A 20,739-nucleotide genomic window follows, 5' to 3' on the forward strand; every position below is an offset into this window, starting at 1 on the left:
TGTATAAGTCCAAGTCCTTCAATGCTTTCTTATTACTGTTCATCTAAAGGATGGAATCCTTATTTCCTCTCATACGTTGGAACTTTATCCATCTATTATTGATTCACCTCAATATTGATCGACAATCTATTTACTGATAACTTGAAACCTCTTACGTAATCACTAGCGCTTACGCTGCATCGTGGAACATTTGAAGTGATTTTCCTGATCTACCTAGGGCGATATGATACTATACTTCCATGATCGTAATTCATAGCTGTCACGCCCCAAACCCGAGGAGCGCGACCGGCGCTCAACTGAGTGAACCCAGTCGAGCAAGCCTACGTTACATCGACCTCTCATCATAACTCATGCATGATTTATCAAAACATAATTAGATCATGACTTTCATATTGAATACATTTGGTTCAATAGCCCATAATTTTTTTTTCTTTTCTTTTTCACTCATGATGGGTACATAGCTTCATAAATATATGTGAACATAAATACATGACGAAACTCAAAACTTAAGTACATGACCCACAGTGTACATGGAGCTTCTATGACAATAGATACCTAAGTACATAATGCCAACTAGACTCGAGTGCCCACTAGAATTGTAGCAGGCTCACCATAATCTGATGCACAGAAGATCCATATCATCCTGTAGAAGTATACCTGCATCCATTAAAAGATGCAGCGCCCTCGGCAAAAGAGACGTTAGTACTGTCGAATAGTACTAGTATGTATAACTAAACACCCTCTCAATAGAAATTACAAGGAGGAATAATCACAAAATCAATGAAAGTCTCGAACAATACCAAAACATCAAGTGTCATGTAAATTCCCATAATTTCAGATTAGTGAGTCTTAGCACCAATATATCATTGTTCATAATACCATTATTCACGATACCAATACCATTGTCCTCTCAGTACGAAGTCCAATCACAACCCGATCGGCTAGGCTGTCGTATTCGAGACATCAAACCCTTTGTTTTTATATCAATCACAACATTTCATATTTCTTTCATTAAAGTGCAGCAAAAGACTACAAAACATCGCGTAGGTTGAAATATCAAGCCTTATTATACTTGCATCTTTCTAAACTTCTTTTAGGGTCAACTGAGCCATATGATCTATATGCGGAACACATAATATAAAGTAATTGAAACAACATGTACAAACAAGGCCAATGAAAATGACTCATAATGTCTGCGTTGATAATGCGTCTTACTTGACCATCCATATCCCTCCCTTATCTTACCCCTATGCATTTCATAGACCGTTTCTAGTGTTCTCATATCATATTATATACCTATGCGTTTCATAGACCGTTCATAGGATTCCATACACAATACACCTATATGTTTCATAGACCGTTCATAGGATTCACATATACCATACGATACACATGTGCGTTTCATAGACCGTTCACAGTGTTTACTTACACAATACACCTGTGTGTTTCATAGACTGTCCATAGGATTCATAACACATCATTATACATATAACCATGTATAAACTCAAAGCGACATGATTAACATTACATTAAGGTCGTATGTTCCCGGATCATTGGAACACTTCATTTTCATGCCCATCATGGAGAAACATAACACATTACATTAGCACATGCATGGTGAATCAATAAGTCAATTTCAATGGCACATAAAACCAATTTCCTTTCTTAAGGTTCATCATCATTTAGCATAGGACATCTCCATTCCAGCTCGTTATTCACTCACTTGACATCTTGAGGTCATTAGCTAAGTTCATGATTCTTGATGACTTAACATCGAAGTCATTTACATGCATTATTTCATAAGCATACAACTATAGTTGAAACCATTGGGACATATAACACCTCATAATTCTCATTTAGGCGAACAACCGCATTTTATATTCATACTATCACTTCATTGGTACTTTCAATTACATACAACATCATTATTTCATTGGTTCCCTTTTTGCCATACATATTATTCTTCATTCATGGCACGGTGGCCGTATCTTATATTACATACTTTCATTTCATTACTTTCAATATTCATCATCATATTTCACGCATCATTTTATTTCATTGGCTCTATTGGCCACAATCATAACTTTCATTATTTGCACGGTGTCTACACTTTATATCCCCAACTCACTACTTTCACTTTCAAGCATCTTTATAAATTATCGACAACAAAGAATCTCAAATAACGACTTTTAGTACATCTATGAGCAAATAAGAGTCTTATGTACATTGAGACTTCTTACACAATTTGGCATAATAGCCTTCACTTGAAACGCTACTTGGAGTCATAATATTTTTATACCAACTCATGCTTTGAACACATTCCCGAAGGATAACATCATATGATAAGAGTATCCGAAATACATTTTGAATATATACCTTTCAACACAAAGCTTGTTTGGAATAATTGATTTATAAAGAATAACTCGGGACTTACAAGAGCATCATGGAATTCAATTCTATGAAAGAGGTTTAGCCAACATACCTCGCTTTGAGCTTTCCTTAAATTACTACAACATTTCGGAAATTCTAGCTATTCCAATCTATTTTGAGACATAATAAAATTGAACCATAATTAGGAAGATTTTCATGGTCTCAGCTCGTTTGAGAATTTTATCAAGCACTAGGTGTGCAAATTTAACTACAAGGTTCTTCTACAAGATTTCCTTCACTCCATAACACAATCTTTAATTATTTGAGCTCAACAATCTTCCCACAAACCTTATTGGTACAAGCATATATACATAATACTCTTACACCCAAGAATCATACTCCCAATCACCAATTTTTTACCCCAAACTCGAAATTGAAGATTAAGGGTTTGAATCTTACCTCTTAGATGAAGATCTTGTGATTAGCTTCCTTGATTCTTGAAGACTGGTGCAAGATTGGATGATTATAATGTTAGGTTCCCTCCTTCTCTCTATAAAATGCTCTTACCTCTCTCTAAAACCCTCAAAAATACACCCCAAAATAAGCCCCAAAGCCTATTTATCAAAATGGGGTCGTGTTATGAAAATAGGAAAATTGACCCTCCGAACTCAGCTATGCGGTCGCACAATGGACCGCACAATTGGTGTGCGGGTTGCATAATGGTCGCACAATTCGGTGCCCAGAACTAAGACAGGTCTGCGACCATTTTGCGGTCGCACAACTACTTCTGCGATCACATAATGGTTCTGCGATCGCAGAATTGGTTGTAGAATCGCATTTTTCCAGCCTTTGGTAATTTTGTCATAACTTCTTGTAGGAATATCCAAATGATAAACGGTTTGAAGCGTTGGAAACTAGACTCAAAGAGCGATAGGTAATATACCATATAACTCTTCATATCAAGAGAGGTATGCTCGTTTGAATTTAGGTCTTGTGCGAACTCACTTGAAACTTTATTCTATCATGAACTTTTCAACTTGCCTTAGCCTTGGGGATCTTCTTAGACCATAAACCATTCTTAGTGCACTTCATACATATATTATCAATATCAATTGATATCATTCTTATAATAGCCCTTGTCTGCACATAAAATAATATAATTAGCGCACATCAACTTTCTTACTAGCGCTCAAGTACTTCATAATTTTTCGGGGTGTTACAATAGCATCTTGAAATTGGTTGCGAAACGAGATAAGTGTCGTGGTTAACCTTGACTTTAGGGGGTAGGATTTATTTGTCCATTTGCTACGTGATTTAATGTGCGGGTACAACGTATATGTCACGCCCCAAACTCAGAGAGCGCGACCGGCGCTCAACCGAGAGAACCCGGCCGAGCAAGCCTATTAGACTTCCTTCTAACCAAATTCATCCATGAATAAAGAGGAGATGTAATCCATTAATCAATCACTAAAAAGATTTTATTAACAACTTCCTTTTCATTCCCATTAGTAGCTTCATTCATAATTTCCAAAACATTACGAGTTTATAGAATTAATGAAAAACATAATTTCCAAGTACCAACATTTCTAGTTCAATACCCAACATCAACCATAACCCACAACCTGTCTACGGAGCCTCTAAGTAAAATAGAAGAGTAATATGGAAATGCCGGCAATAAGGCCCCAGCTATACCTCAAAACACTGTACATGAGAAACAAAAGATACATGACCCCAAAATGAAGTGGGGCTCACTAAATCAACTGAAAAGAGTGTACTGCTATCACTGATCAATACCACCTACTGAAGAACCACCTGCATCCATTAAAGATGCAGCGCCCCTGGTAAAAGGGACGTTAGTACTGTCGAATAGCACTAGTATGTATAGCTAAAAATCCTCTTTCAAAATAGAATGCCCATATAAGAAAAGGTAACACATAGAAATAGCAAGTCACAATCAACAATATCCAAACGTCCAGTTAAAACATAATAATTTTCAAAATGCGAACTTCATATATAATTTTGGTTGGAAGATCATTAGCACCGATATACTACCATCTTTGTTAGCACGGAGTCCGATCACGCCCGATCGACTAGGCCATCTCCCCACGAACAATGTGGTTTGACATGTGATGCGAAAGAAAGTTGTTACCAAGAGTAGTACCACCATATGCGCAATATGGCATCTGATCTCCACCTGATCAGCTAGGCCGCCTTCCCACATATGCCGTGCGGGTTGACTTTTCCAATCCTCAAAGGTTCCAGTTTCATCCCAATTAAGGGGAATAATATCACAATCCACCCCTACACCGGCACATGTAGTTTCAGGTGTGGGTCTTATGACCCACCCTTCCTCAGTATTGCTAATGATGCTCCCAAAAATAGTTTTGATTTGATTTACAAATAGAAATATCATAAATACAGTTGTACTCACCTCAACATCTTTCACATTATATGAATTCTCATTAGTATTTCCAGTCATTCACAACGACAATATTTCCTTAGCTCATTAGGCCATTCACAAGATTCTTTATTCCTGGCACGATGGCCGTATTTCATATTCCACACTTTCACCTCTTTCAATTTCAAAGATCATCATCAAGTATCAACATATAGGATATTTTAGAAATTATATACTTCAAATCCATTTGAAATGGAAACTTCAAACACAAATGGTTTCTTCCCAAAGAATGAAGCATACCAACCAACAATAGAAACACACATGAAAAATCATAAACAGTCAATACACCATTTACTCTTGCAATACTCTCCCCCAGAAATGACAATATACAATTTCAACACATGAGTATATAGAACTCGAATCACACTGGATATATTTATAAATCAAAGCATTAGTTAAAGCAGCCACTAATGGGCATGAATTTAGTACAAAGGCTTTTAGACAATTCTATCTTTCATTGAAACATGAATCAAAGCCATAACCTTTTAATACGTAACCCACACTTTGAAACTTGCAGAAACATTATGGAATTCAATTCCAAGAGAGAAAATTTAGCCAACATACCTCAATCGCGCTTCTTTAGACTCTACAATTATCCGGAACTCTTAGCAACCTCAATCTATTTTAGCAATATACAAATTGAACCCAAAATTAGGAAAACGTTCATGGTTCTAGTTCACTTTTTATTTTTCCCACTCTTTATCACATGCATGCAAGATGAACCACCCTCATACCCATGAAGTATCACACTAATACCCCATTATAGCTATGTTTGAAATTAAGAGCTGGGGTGATGAAGCCTTACCTTTTAGGGTGAAGAATTTTGGTGCTCTACTTGAATATTTCCAAGGCTTTGAGTGATGGTTGAAGATCAATTGATGAAAATTAGGCCCTCCCTCTAGAACCCTCTCTCTCTCACACTAGAAATATCAGAAATGAGCTTCAAAATAGACTAAAGGGGTGTTTTAACAGAATGGGAGTCGGGTTTTAAATTAAAAAAATAGGTGCCCCGACACAGGTCTGCTGTCGCATATGAGACCGCATAATGGTTATGCGGTCCGCAAAGTGACCGCAGAAATGGCCCTCAGGGGCCTGAACTTTCGGCCCAGGTATGCGACAAGTATGCGGTCCACATACTCGTTCTGCGGTCGCATAATACACCGCAGAACTCCCTCCGCAAAAACCCAAGAGGGATTATGCGGTCCGCATATCGATTATACGGTCGCATAATCGACCGCAAAACGGACCTCAAGTTGGCCAAACTTACTGCTTCACTCTTCGGCCATTATGCGGTCCGCAGAGTGATTATGCGGCCGCATAATGGGCCGCATAAACGCGCTTTTCCGCCAAAAATTTTCCTTTACTTTCCGGTGCATTGTTCAACCCAAAAAGTCCGAACCGCGGCGAGATAGATCTTATACCCTCCTCAAACACGTAAGCCTACTCCGGCACCACAAAAACTTGAATTTACTTGCGAAAATTACGGGACTTTACACTGAAATACTTTAAAATTTTTCGGGGTGTTACAGTGAGGTGATGAGTACTTATGCATTGTTTTTGAGTCAAAGCATGCTGGAGAAATTTATTTCATTTTGAATAATTGCTTATTTAATTAAGATATTCGTACTTAAGTTTAATATTGATTATTTGATCATTATTCATGAAATATTTTTTGATTTAATTATTGTTGAATATGGTGAGAAAGAGCGTAAAATCATGAAGGGTGTTGTCGTGCCTTGTTTATTATTTATACTATCATTGTCATGGTGAGAAAGAGTGTAAAAGCACAAAGGGTGTTTCCGTGTCATTCTTTTGAGTGCAAAAGCACGAAGAGTGATGCCGTGCCATTTTCAGAGAGTGTAAAAGTACGAAGGGTGATACCGTGCCAATTATTATTATTTATTTATCAAATTATGGGAGGAATGAGAGTAAAAGCACGAAGGGTGGTGCCGTGCCATTTTCATATTATCAGTTGCTCATTATATTATTGATGAATTAATTGGCCGCTACGTGACACTTCTCTTACTGAAATTTCTATATCATCCCCCTTAGCATGTTCCCTCCCAAATTTATAAATTATTATAGAAAGATGTGGAGGTCGAGTATTAGAGTTGTAGGTTAGGATGTAGTTGAGTCTTGACTTACTTCGTACCATTGTGGGACTGGCCACGTAGGGTTTTTGTCTAGGGTAGCTAGTGACAATGTTGTGTTTTACTACTTCGCTTTTCAGTGCATGTCCTATTTACTAGCTATCGTTTTTGCTTTGCATCTTTCTTCTGCATTTCATGGTGTTCCTATTTTTTCTATGATTGTTGTGGTGATACTAATATTGTCTCCTCTTGTCGTTTTGTTTTTTTGTTTTCTTGAGCCGAGGGTCTTTCGAAAATAGCCTCTCTATTCCTTTGGGGTAGGGGTAAGGTCTGCGTACACACTACCCTCCCCAGACCCCATTAGTGGGATTCTATTGGGTTATTGTTGTTGTTGTTGGTGTGTTATTGTTGTTTCGTATTTGTATATACTTGTACAGGTTATTTATGTACGTGTAACGCCCCGAAAAATTTCGAAGTACTTAAGCGTAAGGCCTGGTAAAATTTGCAAAGAAAATAATGTTTCATGGTGTCGGACTAGGCTTACGTGTTTGAGGATTATAGAAAGGCTCGGACTTTTTGGGTTGAACAATGCACGAAAAAGTAAAGAAAAATTTTTGGCGGAAAAGTGCATTTATGCGGTCCATTATGCGACCGCATAATCACTCTGCGGGCCAATAATATTTCGACTTCAAGTCAAGTTCAAATGAAGGCTATTATGCCAAATTTTGTGAAATATCTCTATGTGCCTTAGACTCTAAATTGCTCACGTGTACTACACACCTTGATTTGAATTGTATTTGTTGTTGATAATGATAATGATATTTGAAATTGATAAGGTGAGCATGAAATACTGAATATGGCCAACGTGCCAAGAATGATTTATATAATTTTGGCCACTAGTGCCAATAAGATGAAAAGATGTAAAAGAAGTATGTAATGCGATGATTGATATAAAAAGGTTGATGTCTCGAATAAGACAGCCTAGCCGATCGGGTCGTGATCGGACACCATGCCATACACATGGTGGTGATTGTGTCGGAAATTGTAATTGAAATTGAGATTTTGGTTGATGTCATCAAATAAGACAGCCTAGCCGATCGGGTCGTGATCGGACTCCGTGCTAATATTACGGTGGTATTGGTATTGATAGTAATTATGGTTGATTCTCTAAGGAGATAGCCTAGCCGATCGGGTCGTGATCGGACTCCGTGTTAAAGACGGTGGTATTGATATTGAGAGTAATTGTGGTTGATGTCTCTAATGAGATAGCCTAGCCAATCAGGTCGTGATCGGACTCCATACTGAGAATACGGTGGTACTGGTATTGTGGACAATGGTATATCGATACTAAAAATCTCCCAATGTGAGATATGGAAATTAATTTGAACACTGTCTTGATCCTAAATTGAGGTTTGATGTTGATTAAGGCTTTCATTGATATTATGATAATCTTGTTTGTATTATTTGTCATTCTATTGAGAGGGTGTTTAGTTATACATACTAGTACTATTCGACGGTACTAACGTCCCTTTTGCCGGGGGCGCTGCATCTTTCAATGGATGCAGGTGGTTCCACAGCAGGAGATATTGATCAGTGATAGCAGTGCACCTTCTTTCCAGCTGACTTGGTGAGCCCCACTTCATTCTGGGGTCATTAATCTTTTATACTTTGTGTATTCTGTTTGAGGTATAGCCGGGGCCTTGTTGTCGGCATTATCATTGTACTCTTCTTTATCTATAGAGGCTCCGTAGACATATTGGTGCTGGGAAAGTCAAAATATATTATATTGTCGTTGTATTACTTGTCCATTTGAGACTTTAAAAATGATGAAACTATTGGAAATGAATTGGTATTGTAGACGTGAACACCTTTTGTCTAATTAATGAAAATATGTATTATCTCCATTCGTGGATGAGTTTGGGTAGAAGGAAATCTAACAGGCTTGCTCGGTTGGGTTTACTCGGTTGAGCGCCGGTCGCGCTCCTTGGTTTTAGGGTGTGACAGTACGTGTCTTGTCATAACCTCATTACTACTTCGTCGAGTTTAGGCTCAACACTTACAGAGTACATGGGGTCGGTTATACTCATACTACACTCTGCACTTCTTGTGCAGATTTTGGAGTTGGTCCCAGCGGCATACCATAGATTTGCTCGGATTCAGCTACCTAGAGGAGACTTGAGGTATAATTGCACAGCGTCCGTAGATCTGAAGTCCCCTTCTATCCTATCTTAGCTGTGTATTATCTTTCAAACAGCTTGAACTTTTTTCAGACCATTATTTGTATTATCCTAGTAGCTCGTGCACTTGTGACACCAGATTCGGGGATGTATTTTGATGATTCGGTTGTTGTGGTCTTCCGCACTTTATTTCAGTAATTGACTTTTGCTTAAATTGATTTGTTTAAAAAAATAGTTAAGATTTTTCTAACGTTAGCTTGCCTAGCAAGCGAAATGTTAGGCGCCATCACGGTCCCGAAGGTGGGAATTTCGGGTCGTGACACCAGGCAAAAGGGACGTCAGTACTAATAATGTACCGAGCATGTAAGGCATAAAAATTAGTATATAAAAGACATGAAAAAAAAATATAGAGTAAATGACTCAACCTGTAAGTCTGAATAGCTCAGTGAATCATGAAACCTTTATAGTGTCATGTATATGAATATAAATGTCATATCATGCATAGGTATATGCGTACATAACATCCTCAAGCCTCTGAGGGCTTCCTTTCATATCATATCGGCCTCAGTGGGCGAAATCATCAACGTATACTAGCTGATCAGGTGGTGGTGCGTATATAATGCCGTAACCTTTCCCCATACCCCATATACATATAATATACGCGTATATAACGCCATATGGTCATATGTCAATGTATATGTATAAATGAATGCAATGCATAAGGAAGTCAGTCGATAAGATCTCTCGGATTGCCATAAGATCAATATGCCTTCGGTTAATATCATGAAATACACTTTATCAACTTATGTATTATCTGAGACCCATGAACAGATGATATAATAACAGGACACATGGGGAATTAAGAACATATGCATCCCTAGTACTTCTATGAATAAAGTTATTTGAAAAATTACGTGTTTGCTCATTTCGTTTGTATCATATGGATCATGCCAAAAGGAAAGAAGGGATAGCCTTAACATACCTTATCACAATCTGTCTAATAACCACGTTGAACTCGTCGCATCTCACCTTAATCTACAACAACGATAATAATACTATCATTATGTAACATCCCAAAATATTTTGAAGTATTTCAGTGTAAAGCCCCGTAAATTTCGCAAGTGAATTCACGGTTTCGTGGTGCCGGAGTAGGCTTACGTGTTTGAGGATGTAGTTTGGACTTTTTGGGTTGAACAATGCACCGGAAAGTAAAGAAAAATTTTTGACGGAAAAACACATTTCTGCGGTCCATTATGCGACCGCAGAACCACTCTGCGGGCCACATAATGGCCGCAGAAGTGAGCAGGAGAAGGGCTAGTCTGGGGACAATTATGCGGTCGACTATGCGATCGCATAACTGTTATGCGGTGCATTATGCGATCGCATAACAGTTATGCGGACCGCATAGTGACCGCATACGCGGACAAATTTTTGATCATTTTGGTCTGTAATTATGCGACCGATATGCGGTCCGCATATCCATTATGCAGTCGCATATGCGACCGCAGAACCTATTCCAGAGCTCCATTTTTGGGTTTTTAAAACCCGACCCTACTTCGTTAAATACACGTTTTGTGTCATTTTTGAGCAAAAATCTAATGTTTTAGAGAGAAGGGAGAGTGTTTTAGAGAGAGAGGGAACCCTAAGCTAATTATTCATCAAGTCTTGCTCAAATCTTGGAAGATTAACAAGGAAAACCCACAAGTTCTTCATCTAAGAGGTAAGATTCCATACCTTAGTTTTCAATTTCGAATTTGGGTAGAAGATGGTTGTTTAGGAGTATGATTCATGGGTATTATTTATACATGCATGTACCAATAAGAATTGTGGGAAGATTGTTGAGCTGAAATAAGTAAGGATTGGGTTGTGGAGTGAAGGAAATCTTGTATAAGAACCTTGTAGTTAAATTTGCACACCTAGTGTCTGATAAAATGCTCAAATGAACTGAGACCATGAATATCTTCCTAATTATGGTTCAATTTTGTTATGTCTCAAAATAGACCGGGATTGCTAAGAATTCCGGATTATTCTAGAGTTAAGGAAGCTCGATTAAGGTATGTTGGCTAAACTTTCTCTCTTGGAATTGAATTCCATAATGTTTCCGTAAGTTTCAAAGTATGGGTTGCGTATTAAAAGGTTATGGCTTTAAGTCGTGTTTCAATGAAAGATAGTATGCCAAATTGTGTGAGAAAATCTCAATATTCTTAAGACTCTTAATTACTCATATGTGTACCTAAAGTCTTGATTTGGAAATGTCTTATTGATAATCTATAAAAATGGTTGAAAGTGAAATAAGTTAATTGGGGATATAGAGTATGGCCAACATGCCAAGAATTTAAGTTATGATTGTGTCTAATAGTGTAAGTGATTTGAGAAGATGCGACAAAGAATATGAAATGAGCCTCGACTCAATTGTTTAAAAATAACTTCGAAGATAGAATTACCTAAAAGCTTTTGTACTCAATTCATGCCCATTAGTGGTTGTTTTAACTAATATTTTGCTTTATAAATATATCTAGTGTGATTCGAGTTCTATATACTCATGTGTTGAACTGGTACATTGTCATTGCTAGGGAAGAGCATTGTAAGAATAAATGGTGTATTGATTGTTTATGATTTTCATGTGTGTTTCTATTGTTGGATGGTATGCCTCATTCTTTGGGAAGAAACCATTTGTGTTTGAAGTTTCCATTTCAAATGGATTTGAAGTATATGATTTTTGAGATATCTTATATGTTGATACTTGATGGTGATCTTTGAAATTGAAAGAGGTGAAAGTGTGGAATATGAAATACGGCCATCGTGCCAGGAATAAAGAATCTTGTGAATGGCCTAATGAACCAAGGAAATATTGTCATTGTGAATGACTGGGAATACTAATGAGAATTTATACAATGTGAAAGATGTTGAGGCGAGTACAATTGTATTTATGATATTTCTATTTGCAAATCAAATCAAAAATGTTTTTGGGAGCATCATTAGCAAAATCGAGGAAGTTTGGGTCATAAGGCCCACACCTGAAACTACACGTGTCGGTGTAGGGGTGGATTGTGATATTATTCCCCTTAACTAGGATGAAACTAGAACCTTTGTGGATTGGAAAAGTCAACCCGTATGGCATATGTGGGAAGGCGACCTAGTTGATTGGGTGGAGATCAGACGCTATATTGCGCATATGGTGGTACTACTCTTGGTAACAACTTTCTTTCGCATCACATGTCAAACCACATTGTTCGTGGGGAGATGGCCTAGCCGATCGGGCGTGATCGGACTCCGTGCTAACAAAGACGGTGGTATATCGGTTCTAATGATCTCCCAACCAAAATTATATATGAAGTTCGTATTTTAAAAATTATTATGTTTTAACTGAACGTTTGGATATTGTTGATTATGACTTGTTGTTTCTATGTGTTTCCTTTTCTCATGTGGGCATTCTATTTTGAAAGAGGACTTTTAGCTATGCATACTAGTGCTATTCGACAGTACTAACGTCCCTTTTGCCGGGGGCGCTGCACCTTTAATGGATGCAGGTGGTTCAACAGTAGGCGGCATTGATAAGTGATAGCAGTGCACTCTTTTCAGCTGATTTGGTGAGCCCCACGTCATTTCGGGGTCATGTATCTTTTGTTTCTCATGTACTGTATTTTGAGGTATAGCCAGGGCTTTGTTACTGGCATTTCCATATTACTCTTCTATTGTATGTAGAGGCTCCGTAGACAGGTTGTAGGTTGTGGTTGAAGTTGGGAATTGAACTAGAAATGTTGGAATTTGGAAATCACGTTTTTCATTAATTCTATAAACTCGTAATATTTTGAAATTTATGAATGAAGCTGCTAATGGGAATAAAAAGGAAGTTGTTAATAAAATCTTTTCATTGTTTTATTAAGGGAGTACATCTCCTCTTTATTCATGGATGAATTTGGGTAGAAGGAAATCTAACAGGTTTGCTCGATCGGGTTCTCTCGGTTGAGCGCCAATCGCGCTCCCCGAGTTTGGGGCGTGACACATTACGTTACGGAAGGTTCAACTATCGCACAACGAACGACAAGCTTATTTTATAATAAAACGGGCAACATCTCCCCTATAATCTTTACTTTCCCCCAATTCCATATATACTTTAATTTCCAACCTTATCTCCATCACAATATACCACAAAACAACCCATATACCCTAATCACTGCATACACAAAACGATAACCATAGTAGTGTCAAACAACCTGAAAATGTAACGATGAACGACCAACCCATCATTCCGCCATTATGTAGTGTTTCTCCACACCCTTTCTTTTTCAAAACTCCATAAAACAGCAGCAAAACAGACAACCCAAAAACAACACAAAACAGTCTAATACAAGTTGAATAACTCGAACTCACGACTTCCGATCACCGTTCCGTGAGTTTTTACAATTATTGAACGAATTTCTCTACTTTTACAGTAGAAATAATGGATGAAAGAGAGCAGTATACTTATCTTATTTAGTGAATATCTCAGCTCCTATCTTGGTTCTTCAACCCTTAGGTTTTCCTCCAACTCGAACTTAAAAAGAAGAGAAAATCAATCTAGGTTTTTGTGTTGAATTTTTGGGAGAAGTTTGTTGGGATGTATCTCTAATTTTTTGATCTATAATGAGTGTAATATATGAAGGAAATCATAACTTAAAAGGACTCTTTGGCCGACTCAAACTAGCCCCTTTTTGGACATATTCCGTCCTTTCATTTAAGCAAGTAGGTGACATACCTACTTGTCACCTATGCAGTCTGCACAATCTCGCAAAAATATAAATATCTCTATACTCCGATATCGTATCGACAAACAGTTTAATGAGTTAGAAACTAGACTCATAGATCTTCAATTTGGTAGGTGGATCATCCCGTAATTCCAGGTATATTGGGAGAAAAGCTCAGCTACATTTTACCTAATTTTCAGCATATTTATGAATGTAACTTGTGATGACCTTTGCCAATTTTTGTTCCACAACTCACTTGACTTCAAAATGTAATACAAGACTATCATACGACTAAAATAACTCATAACATAACCTCATTATCATGTTAAGCACCCTAGTATCACCCCAAAAGTATATGTTATAACATTCTCAACTTGTCGACATTTGACGAAACTTATTTTCTTCAATTTGTTTAGCTTCTAAGCCTTTCAATCCTCTTGGTACTTGTTATCCATGTTCTTAAAGATTTGTAACCTCCAAGGTAACATGATTAACTTACTTTATGTACTTTCAAAGATGATATCATTTCTGAGCTTACATCAATTGACTTACGACGTACTCTCACGTACGAAAATATGTGGTGTAACAGTAAGTACGTTCGTAATTACATAATACTAATACTGTATGATTAATTTCGAAATTAATACTTAATTAATTTATAAAAATAGGTATTTATCGATAGAAAATACTTTCTAAATAATTATTGTAAATTATTATGTACAAATAAATTAATTTTAAAAATAAGGGTCAAAATTGACCGTCAACACCCCGGCTAAGCGTCAGTCCAGCTCCCTAAAGTCAGAGCATGACAATGATGGTGATTTAATGAAATTTTTTGCCAAAATCTTTCCACATCCCGAATATTCTCAAGGAACTATTTGGAAAGTGTGTGTGGGTGGGGGGGGGGGGGGGAGGGAGGGACTATCTATATTGGTAGTAAGAAGTTGTGACAGGTGCCACACATTATGAAAGATACTTTGCAGTCACTCTTGAGTCAATTGTTCCATTATTCCGATTATATAGTCCGGAGCCTCTAAATACAAATATTACTTCCGAGATCGCGCACGTTCATTTTTGATAGAGGACATCCCAACCCGCAAGGGCCTAGATGGATACTAAACTCTGAGATATGTAGTGTCCACCCATAACCGCGCCTGAATATCATACCCCCACATAATGCCTGATGCAAATATTACCAATAAAGTCTAGCTATAATACTAGGGGATGTTTACACTTGCACCGTAGTATAAATATCCCTAACTCCATTCTTTTAAATCTTATAAATTCTTTTTTTTTACGAATAATCATTAAGAATATACCATAATTACTGTATAAAATATCAGTCAACTTCTGTTCGACCTAGCAAATATTCAATAAGAGATTCTAGCTACTCTCGTTTTTACTTTAATTAATTTCTATACATCTCGCATTTAAAAGTTGTTATCATCCCTTTTTTCTTGATCCAAATTAACAAGGACCAACTTAATCACATTAAGTCAATTGCTTGAGGGCTAAGATTATAAATTCAATTAAATTTTAGGGTAAATAATTACAAATACTGTAAAACCTAATGAGCCATAAGTAAAATAAAGAACCAAAAACCTCTATAAGCATCTGTTGGTCCAATACTTCGATTCATCAAATTGAGTAATCAAACTATCATTGACTTAGTAGGATAAATTGCTGCGTCACAGGTGTAAGAATTTGCAAGAGAAGAAAATATAGTAATTAATACGTACTATAATAATCTTTTGCTAGGAAAATTTCCAATTTTTTGCAAGAATTTGCAAGAGAAGAGTCACTTCCTCTTTCTATTGCCTTCCACGTTCACTTCTCCCTACCCACACAACCCCCTTTTCCTGGATCCCCACCCCCATCAAAAACCCTAACTGGATTTCCATCTCAGGTGATCCACGAATCTGATCTGAAATTCAATAAACTTGGCAGTGAAACAATCAAACATTATTGGATTAGATAGAGAATGGATTCGAGCAGGAGGGCGGTAGAGTCATATTGGAGATCGCGGATGATCGACGGAGCGACCTCGGATGAGGATAAAGTGACTCCTGTTTACAAATTGGAGGAGATCTCTGAGTTGCTCGGATCCTCTCATTCCAGTATTGTTAAAGAAGTCTCTGACTTCATCCTCAAACGTCTCCAACACAAATCCCCTATTGTCAAGCAAAAGGTATTCCTCTTTTTTTTTTCCCTTTCTTTTGGATGTCTTTTTTGTTGATTTTAATTGGGTTTGTGTGTCTGAGTTTCTGAATTCAGAAGTATTTTGATGGATTAATATGATTTGAGTTTGAATGAATAAGAGGAAAAAATAATAAGGAAATTGATAAGGTGTGGCTGTAGTTGTGGTGTTGGATTGAAAGGTAACCCTTTTGTTACGTTTAGCTTATGTAGCTGATTTTATTGGGTTCATGTTATTAGAACCCAGTGCATTTTGTGATTGATGTGGTCTTGACTCCTTACTGCATCAGATGAAGGGGATGAAAGAGAAGTGAAGTGATTATGGTGTATCCATTGGTATTGGGCTGAGCTACTTCTGGTTAGATTTACCTTTGTCATCTGGTGGATTTGTGACCCCTTTTTTGAGCTTTAGCTTCTGCTTACTTTTGCTGGTCATTACTTGCTTTTTTCATGTGGTTTTGAATGATTTTTATCTTGGTTTTGTTAGCTTAGTGTGAGAGAAATTTGGGATACAGAAGCATGTGATTGTTGATTGATATGGTTGATTTTGAGCTCCATTTTGTACCCCAAAAAAATGAGATGAAAAAGAAGTTCTTTAGAGGAGAAAGCATAAATCGTTTGGGGCTCTTGCAGAGAATTACATTTTCTGTTCGAGATCCTCTATTAATGCTTATGTAACTAATAAGAGAATGTCAAGATCTTGGAATGTAACTTATGGGACCCCTTTCTGCTCTATGCAGGCTCTGAGAGTGATCAAGTATGCTGTGGGAAAATCTGGTGCTGAGTTCAGAAGGGAGATGCAAAGGAATTCAGTGGCTGTACGTCAGTTAATTCACTACAAAGGCCAACCGGATCCGTTGAAGGGTGATTCACGCAACAAAGCAGTCCGTGAAACAGCACAGGAAGCATTATCTGCTCTATTTTCTTCAGAAGAGAGTAAACCTGCTCCCACAGAAACTCTTGGTGGTCGAATACAAGGCTTTGGTAATACCAACTATGAAATGCCATCAGATGATAAGAAGTCTTTCCTCAGTGAGGTTGTTGGTATTGGAAGTGCGACAATAAAACAAGGACTTAATACTCTTTCACAATCTCCATCCCTGACAAAGAATGATACTGGAAATTACAGGAGTCCAAATCTTCAGAGATCATTGACAACAGAAACTGACTACACAGAGAGATATGAAGGGATTTCTTCTCACAGTGACGTTTCTCGGTTTTCAAGAAATGCTGCTTCTGGAAGTTGGAGTCAAGATCTTCAAGCATCTCAGACTGAAACAACCAATGCAGATTCAGGTTTGAGTTCTGGTGAAAAGACCCGAGAAGAGAAGTTGTTAGAAGCTATTGCAACATCTGGTGGAGTTCGTCTGCAGCCAACTCGGGATGCACTTCAGGTTTTCCTTCTGGAGGCATCAAAATTAGATGCTTTGGCTTTGACTCAAGCCCTTGAATCAAAACTGCAATCACCGTTGTGGCAGGTTTGTCCTTGTACTATTTTGCTCTTCTACGTACAGATAGTTACTATGGGAAGCATTTCATTGTAATTGATCTTCTTTATGTAGAAACTTAAGCCGTTTTCTTTTCGGCACTGGCATCGGTGCTTAATCTCTTATTTAAACTGATATACTGCTGATTAATGTTGTGATCAAAATGGTTCACATATTTTTACTTGGTCTGCTTTTTTTGCCAGGTTCGTGTGAAAGCAATCTGTGTCCTCGAGGCTATCTTGAGGAAAAAAGATGACGAGCACTTTGGTATTATGGCATCTTATTTCAATGAAAATAAAGATGTTGTGGTGAAATGCTTTGAATCTCCCCAAGCGTCATTAAGAGAAAAGGCAAACAAAGTAAGATTTTCCAAGATGTTCACACTGCAATTCCTTGCCCTCCTCGAACTCCTCCAGTGGAGGAAACAAATACACTTAAATATAAATGCAAAGATTTATGTTTATAAAAAAGAGAGAGTATATTATATGTGCACATGAATTCTACAAGGTTCGTGGCACAAGGTTTTATAGGTCCTTGCTTCGGTGCTTTCTATTTGCAGTTACAAAATTACATGACCTCGTTGTTCTGCTAAGCAAAAGTGAGAAAATATGACACATAAAGCTGTTGAGCCATAGTGTAAGAATTAGAGCTGATAAGACCTAATTTATTTTTAAAAAAATGAAGGGAAACAAAGATGAGGAGGGGAAACATTATTCCGTGATCATTCATTTCATTCACCATTTTGATTATGAGAGTTACAGCTTTGAACAAGGTCACCCTACGACAGAATTAGGTCTAAGGTGTTAATTGTGATATTTAAATAAGTTCTCTTGCGGAGTTGATTTATATTTCTCTCAGCTTCAGAGGGAAATGAAAAGAAAAACTTTTAATGTGCATATCTTGGCATCTTGCAACAAATTTATGATTACATTATGTATCTTCCCTATTTAAAGTCATCTGATGAATATGGGCAGGTCTTAAGTCTTCTGAATGATGGACAAACAGCTGATTCTGTGCCTCATGTAGATAGGTCAGCAATGGCTGGTGCCCCTGTTGTTCAGATGCCCGACTTGATAGACACAGGTAATTCCGATGATCTGTTTGGAGCAGATGATTTAGCAAATATGCAGAGTGGTGAAGGGATAAAAATTGCATCCACCTCTGGCGCCCCTCTGGTTGATGATCTATTTGGAGACAATTTGGGTGGCGGCGTGGCTTCCGGCCAGCAGAAAAATGGTGATGACCCCTTTGCTGATGTCTCATTTCACACCAGTAATGAGAAGGCGCTTGAAGCTGATCACTTTTCTGGAATGACATTTGATAAAACAGATGCTACTGAAGTCCATTTGGCTGTCGATAGAACTGGACCTGAACTGTTTGACATGTTTGGTCCCAGTGTTGAAGTTCCCCAGGATCCCAATAATCCTAGAAAGGAGATTCACGATTTAATGAATAGTCTCTCTTTGAATGGGAATGACTCATCTAAGAAGCAGAATGACAGCTCAAGGGGAACCTATCCGGATATGTTTCAAGAGTCCACTATTGATCCTCATCAGGCTTCGAATGATGCCTTGAACAGCATATTTTCCTCCCAGGCTGGTGGAGCAAATTCAAATCCCATGTTTCCTTTGGGTGCTATGCAGTATAACTTGCCTCCTGGCTTCGTATTGAATCCATCATTTGCTCCTCAGGCTCTAAACTATAATGCCATGGGTAACATGTTTGCTCAACAGCAGTTCTTTGCAACACTTTCCAGTTACCAGCAATTAGCTACCATGCACCCATCCACTAGTGCTAGTCATGCCGCTGATTCTGCTGGAGGTTATGGTTCAGCTCTTCCCGATATCTTCAATCCTAGCATTTCTAATCATAGTCCTACTTCCTTGATGAATACTTCAAAGAAAGAAGATACAAAAGCATTTGATTTTATCTCGGTAAGTTTGGTCCTTGTGTACTTCAATTTTTCTATTATTACTTTGAAGATGCATTGAATTGTGACGGCCCTAGTGTGTCCCTGATTTTGAAGGTATGCCATTAACAATTATGCCTTTTGTTTATCTATTTTATTTGGCCTAAATCCCTCCTTCCTCCACTCCAAAAAGATGAGGTCCTCCGCCTTTATTCTTGTGGTGATAAATGAGGTCCATTGCATTGTCCTTTTCCAGGCCCCCAGTCATGTAAAGAATAAGTGGACTTGGAAATACTCTGGCATCATAATCAGCTATTCCTTTTCTGTTAATGTACTTAGATATCTCATTGTAGGGCTTCTCAGTGCTTCATCTTTTTTTGTCAATGTTGTGAGCAATAAAGTTTGTCAGTTCTGATTGTGTGCAATATCATCTTTTCCAAACTGAGAAGACTAGAAAACTTCATTTAGGACTGTATGACTCTAATTTTGTTGCCATGGTGGATTCCCTGTGTTTTTTGCAGGATCATTTGGCTGCAGCTCGTGATCCAAAGAGGGTGATTTGAGTGGTTATAGCTCAAAGCAACCCAGAGTATGCTGCTTATAAGATTTAGCTATGCACAATTTGAAGCAGGAGTAATCTGTAAAGGTTCTTTTGAAGCAGTGATATCAATGTGAAAAAACCAAATATTTTTTTTCCAATAATGATTATTCTGCATGTGTTAGAAAACAGTGTATTGTTCAGAATTAGCTTTACCTGATGAACAGAAGTTTTGGTCTCCAGTGTGGACATGGAGTTTGCAAAGGTTTTTTTGGGGGGGGGGGAACTTATTGTTGTACTGAGATGAGGATAATTATTGGATGGCGTTTGCTGTTTGGACTTTTGTGCAAGGCTTAAATTTTCCGATTCTGCAGCTGTGCACTTCATTGCCTCCCTCTCCCTCTCTCATACTGTTCTTGTAGCAAAGTAGAGGTGAAAAAAGCGTGAGCTAGCAAGTTTTCGAGTTGGTAATCGAAAAATAGTCCGCACTTGCAAAGTCATTGAAAAATAATCATTATTTTAGCTGAAACACAAAAAGTTCCTGCATAATATGCTGGATTATGGAGCTCATTCGTATGTTGGAATTTCACAAATTATGAAAACATTATGTTGGAATCTAAAGAATTAGAACTCCAACAACTTATGTCGGAAGTTTTTAGATTTTTAAGGGTATTTTTGTTTAGATTTTATCTTTACATGAAAAAGTAGCTAAATTTTGATTACTTTCGAAATTATAACTATTTTTCAATTATCAATTGTAAATTAGGCTTTTTTTTTTTTCCAGAGT

The 20,739-nt window shown here is 37.6% G+C and overlaps 1 protein-coding gene across 2 annotated transcripts; it reads left to right on the forward strand.

Annotated features, from left to right (window-relative positions):
• Positions 1-15,600: 15,600 nt before the first annotated feature.
• On the forward strand, positions 15,601-20,321 carry LOC104103293 (protein MODIFIED TRANSPORT TO THE VACUOLE 1). Of its 2 annotated transcripts, XM_009611191.4 has the most exons (6): positions 15,601-16,010; positions 16,759-17,496; positions 17,709-17,864; positions 18,480-18,741; positions 18,835-19,439; positions 19,936-20,321. In XM_009611191.4, the coding sequence occupies exons 1-6, from the start codon at positions 15,804-15,806 to the stop codon at positions 19,975-19,977; spliced, it is 2,010 nt and encodes a 669-aa protein (XP_009609486.1). In that variant the 5' UTR covers positions 15,601-15,803; the 3' UTR covers positions 19,978-20,321. The 2 variants fall into 2 exon arrangements, with proteins under 2 accessions (XP_009609486.1, XP_009609485.1); XM_009611190.4 differs by having other exon boundaries at positions 18,480-19,439.
• The last annotated feature ends 418 nt before the right edge of the window (positions 20,322-20,739 follow it).

The sequence above is a fragment of the Nicotiana tomentosiformis genome, chromosome 6 (genome assembly GCF_000390325.3).
Source record: "Nicotiana tomentosiformis chromosome 6, ASM39032v3, whole genome shotgun sequence".
Taxonomy (NCBI): domain Eukaryota; kingdom Viridiplantae; phylum Streptophyta; class Magnoliopsida; order Solanales; family Solanaceae; genus Nicotiana; species Nicotiana tomentosiformis.

Bases quoted from the DNA above. Each gene is read 5' to 3' on its own strand.
- LOC104103293 (XM_009611190.4), top strand. From the start codon at position 15,804: ATGGATTCGAGCAGGAGGGCGGTAGAGTCATATTGGAGATCGCGGATG. The intron at 16,011-16,758 runs GTATTCCTCTTT...TGCTCTATGCAG, and splicing joins CCCCTATTGTCAAGCAAAAG to GCTCTGAGAGTGATCAAGTA. The intron at 17,865-18,479 runs GTAAGATTTTCC...GAATATGGGCAG, and splicing joins TAAGAGAAAAGGCAAACAAA to GTCTTAAGTCTTCTGAATGA.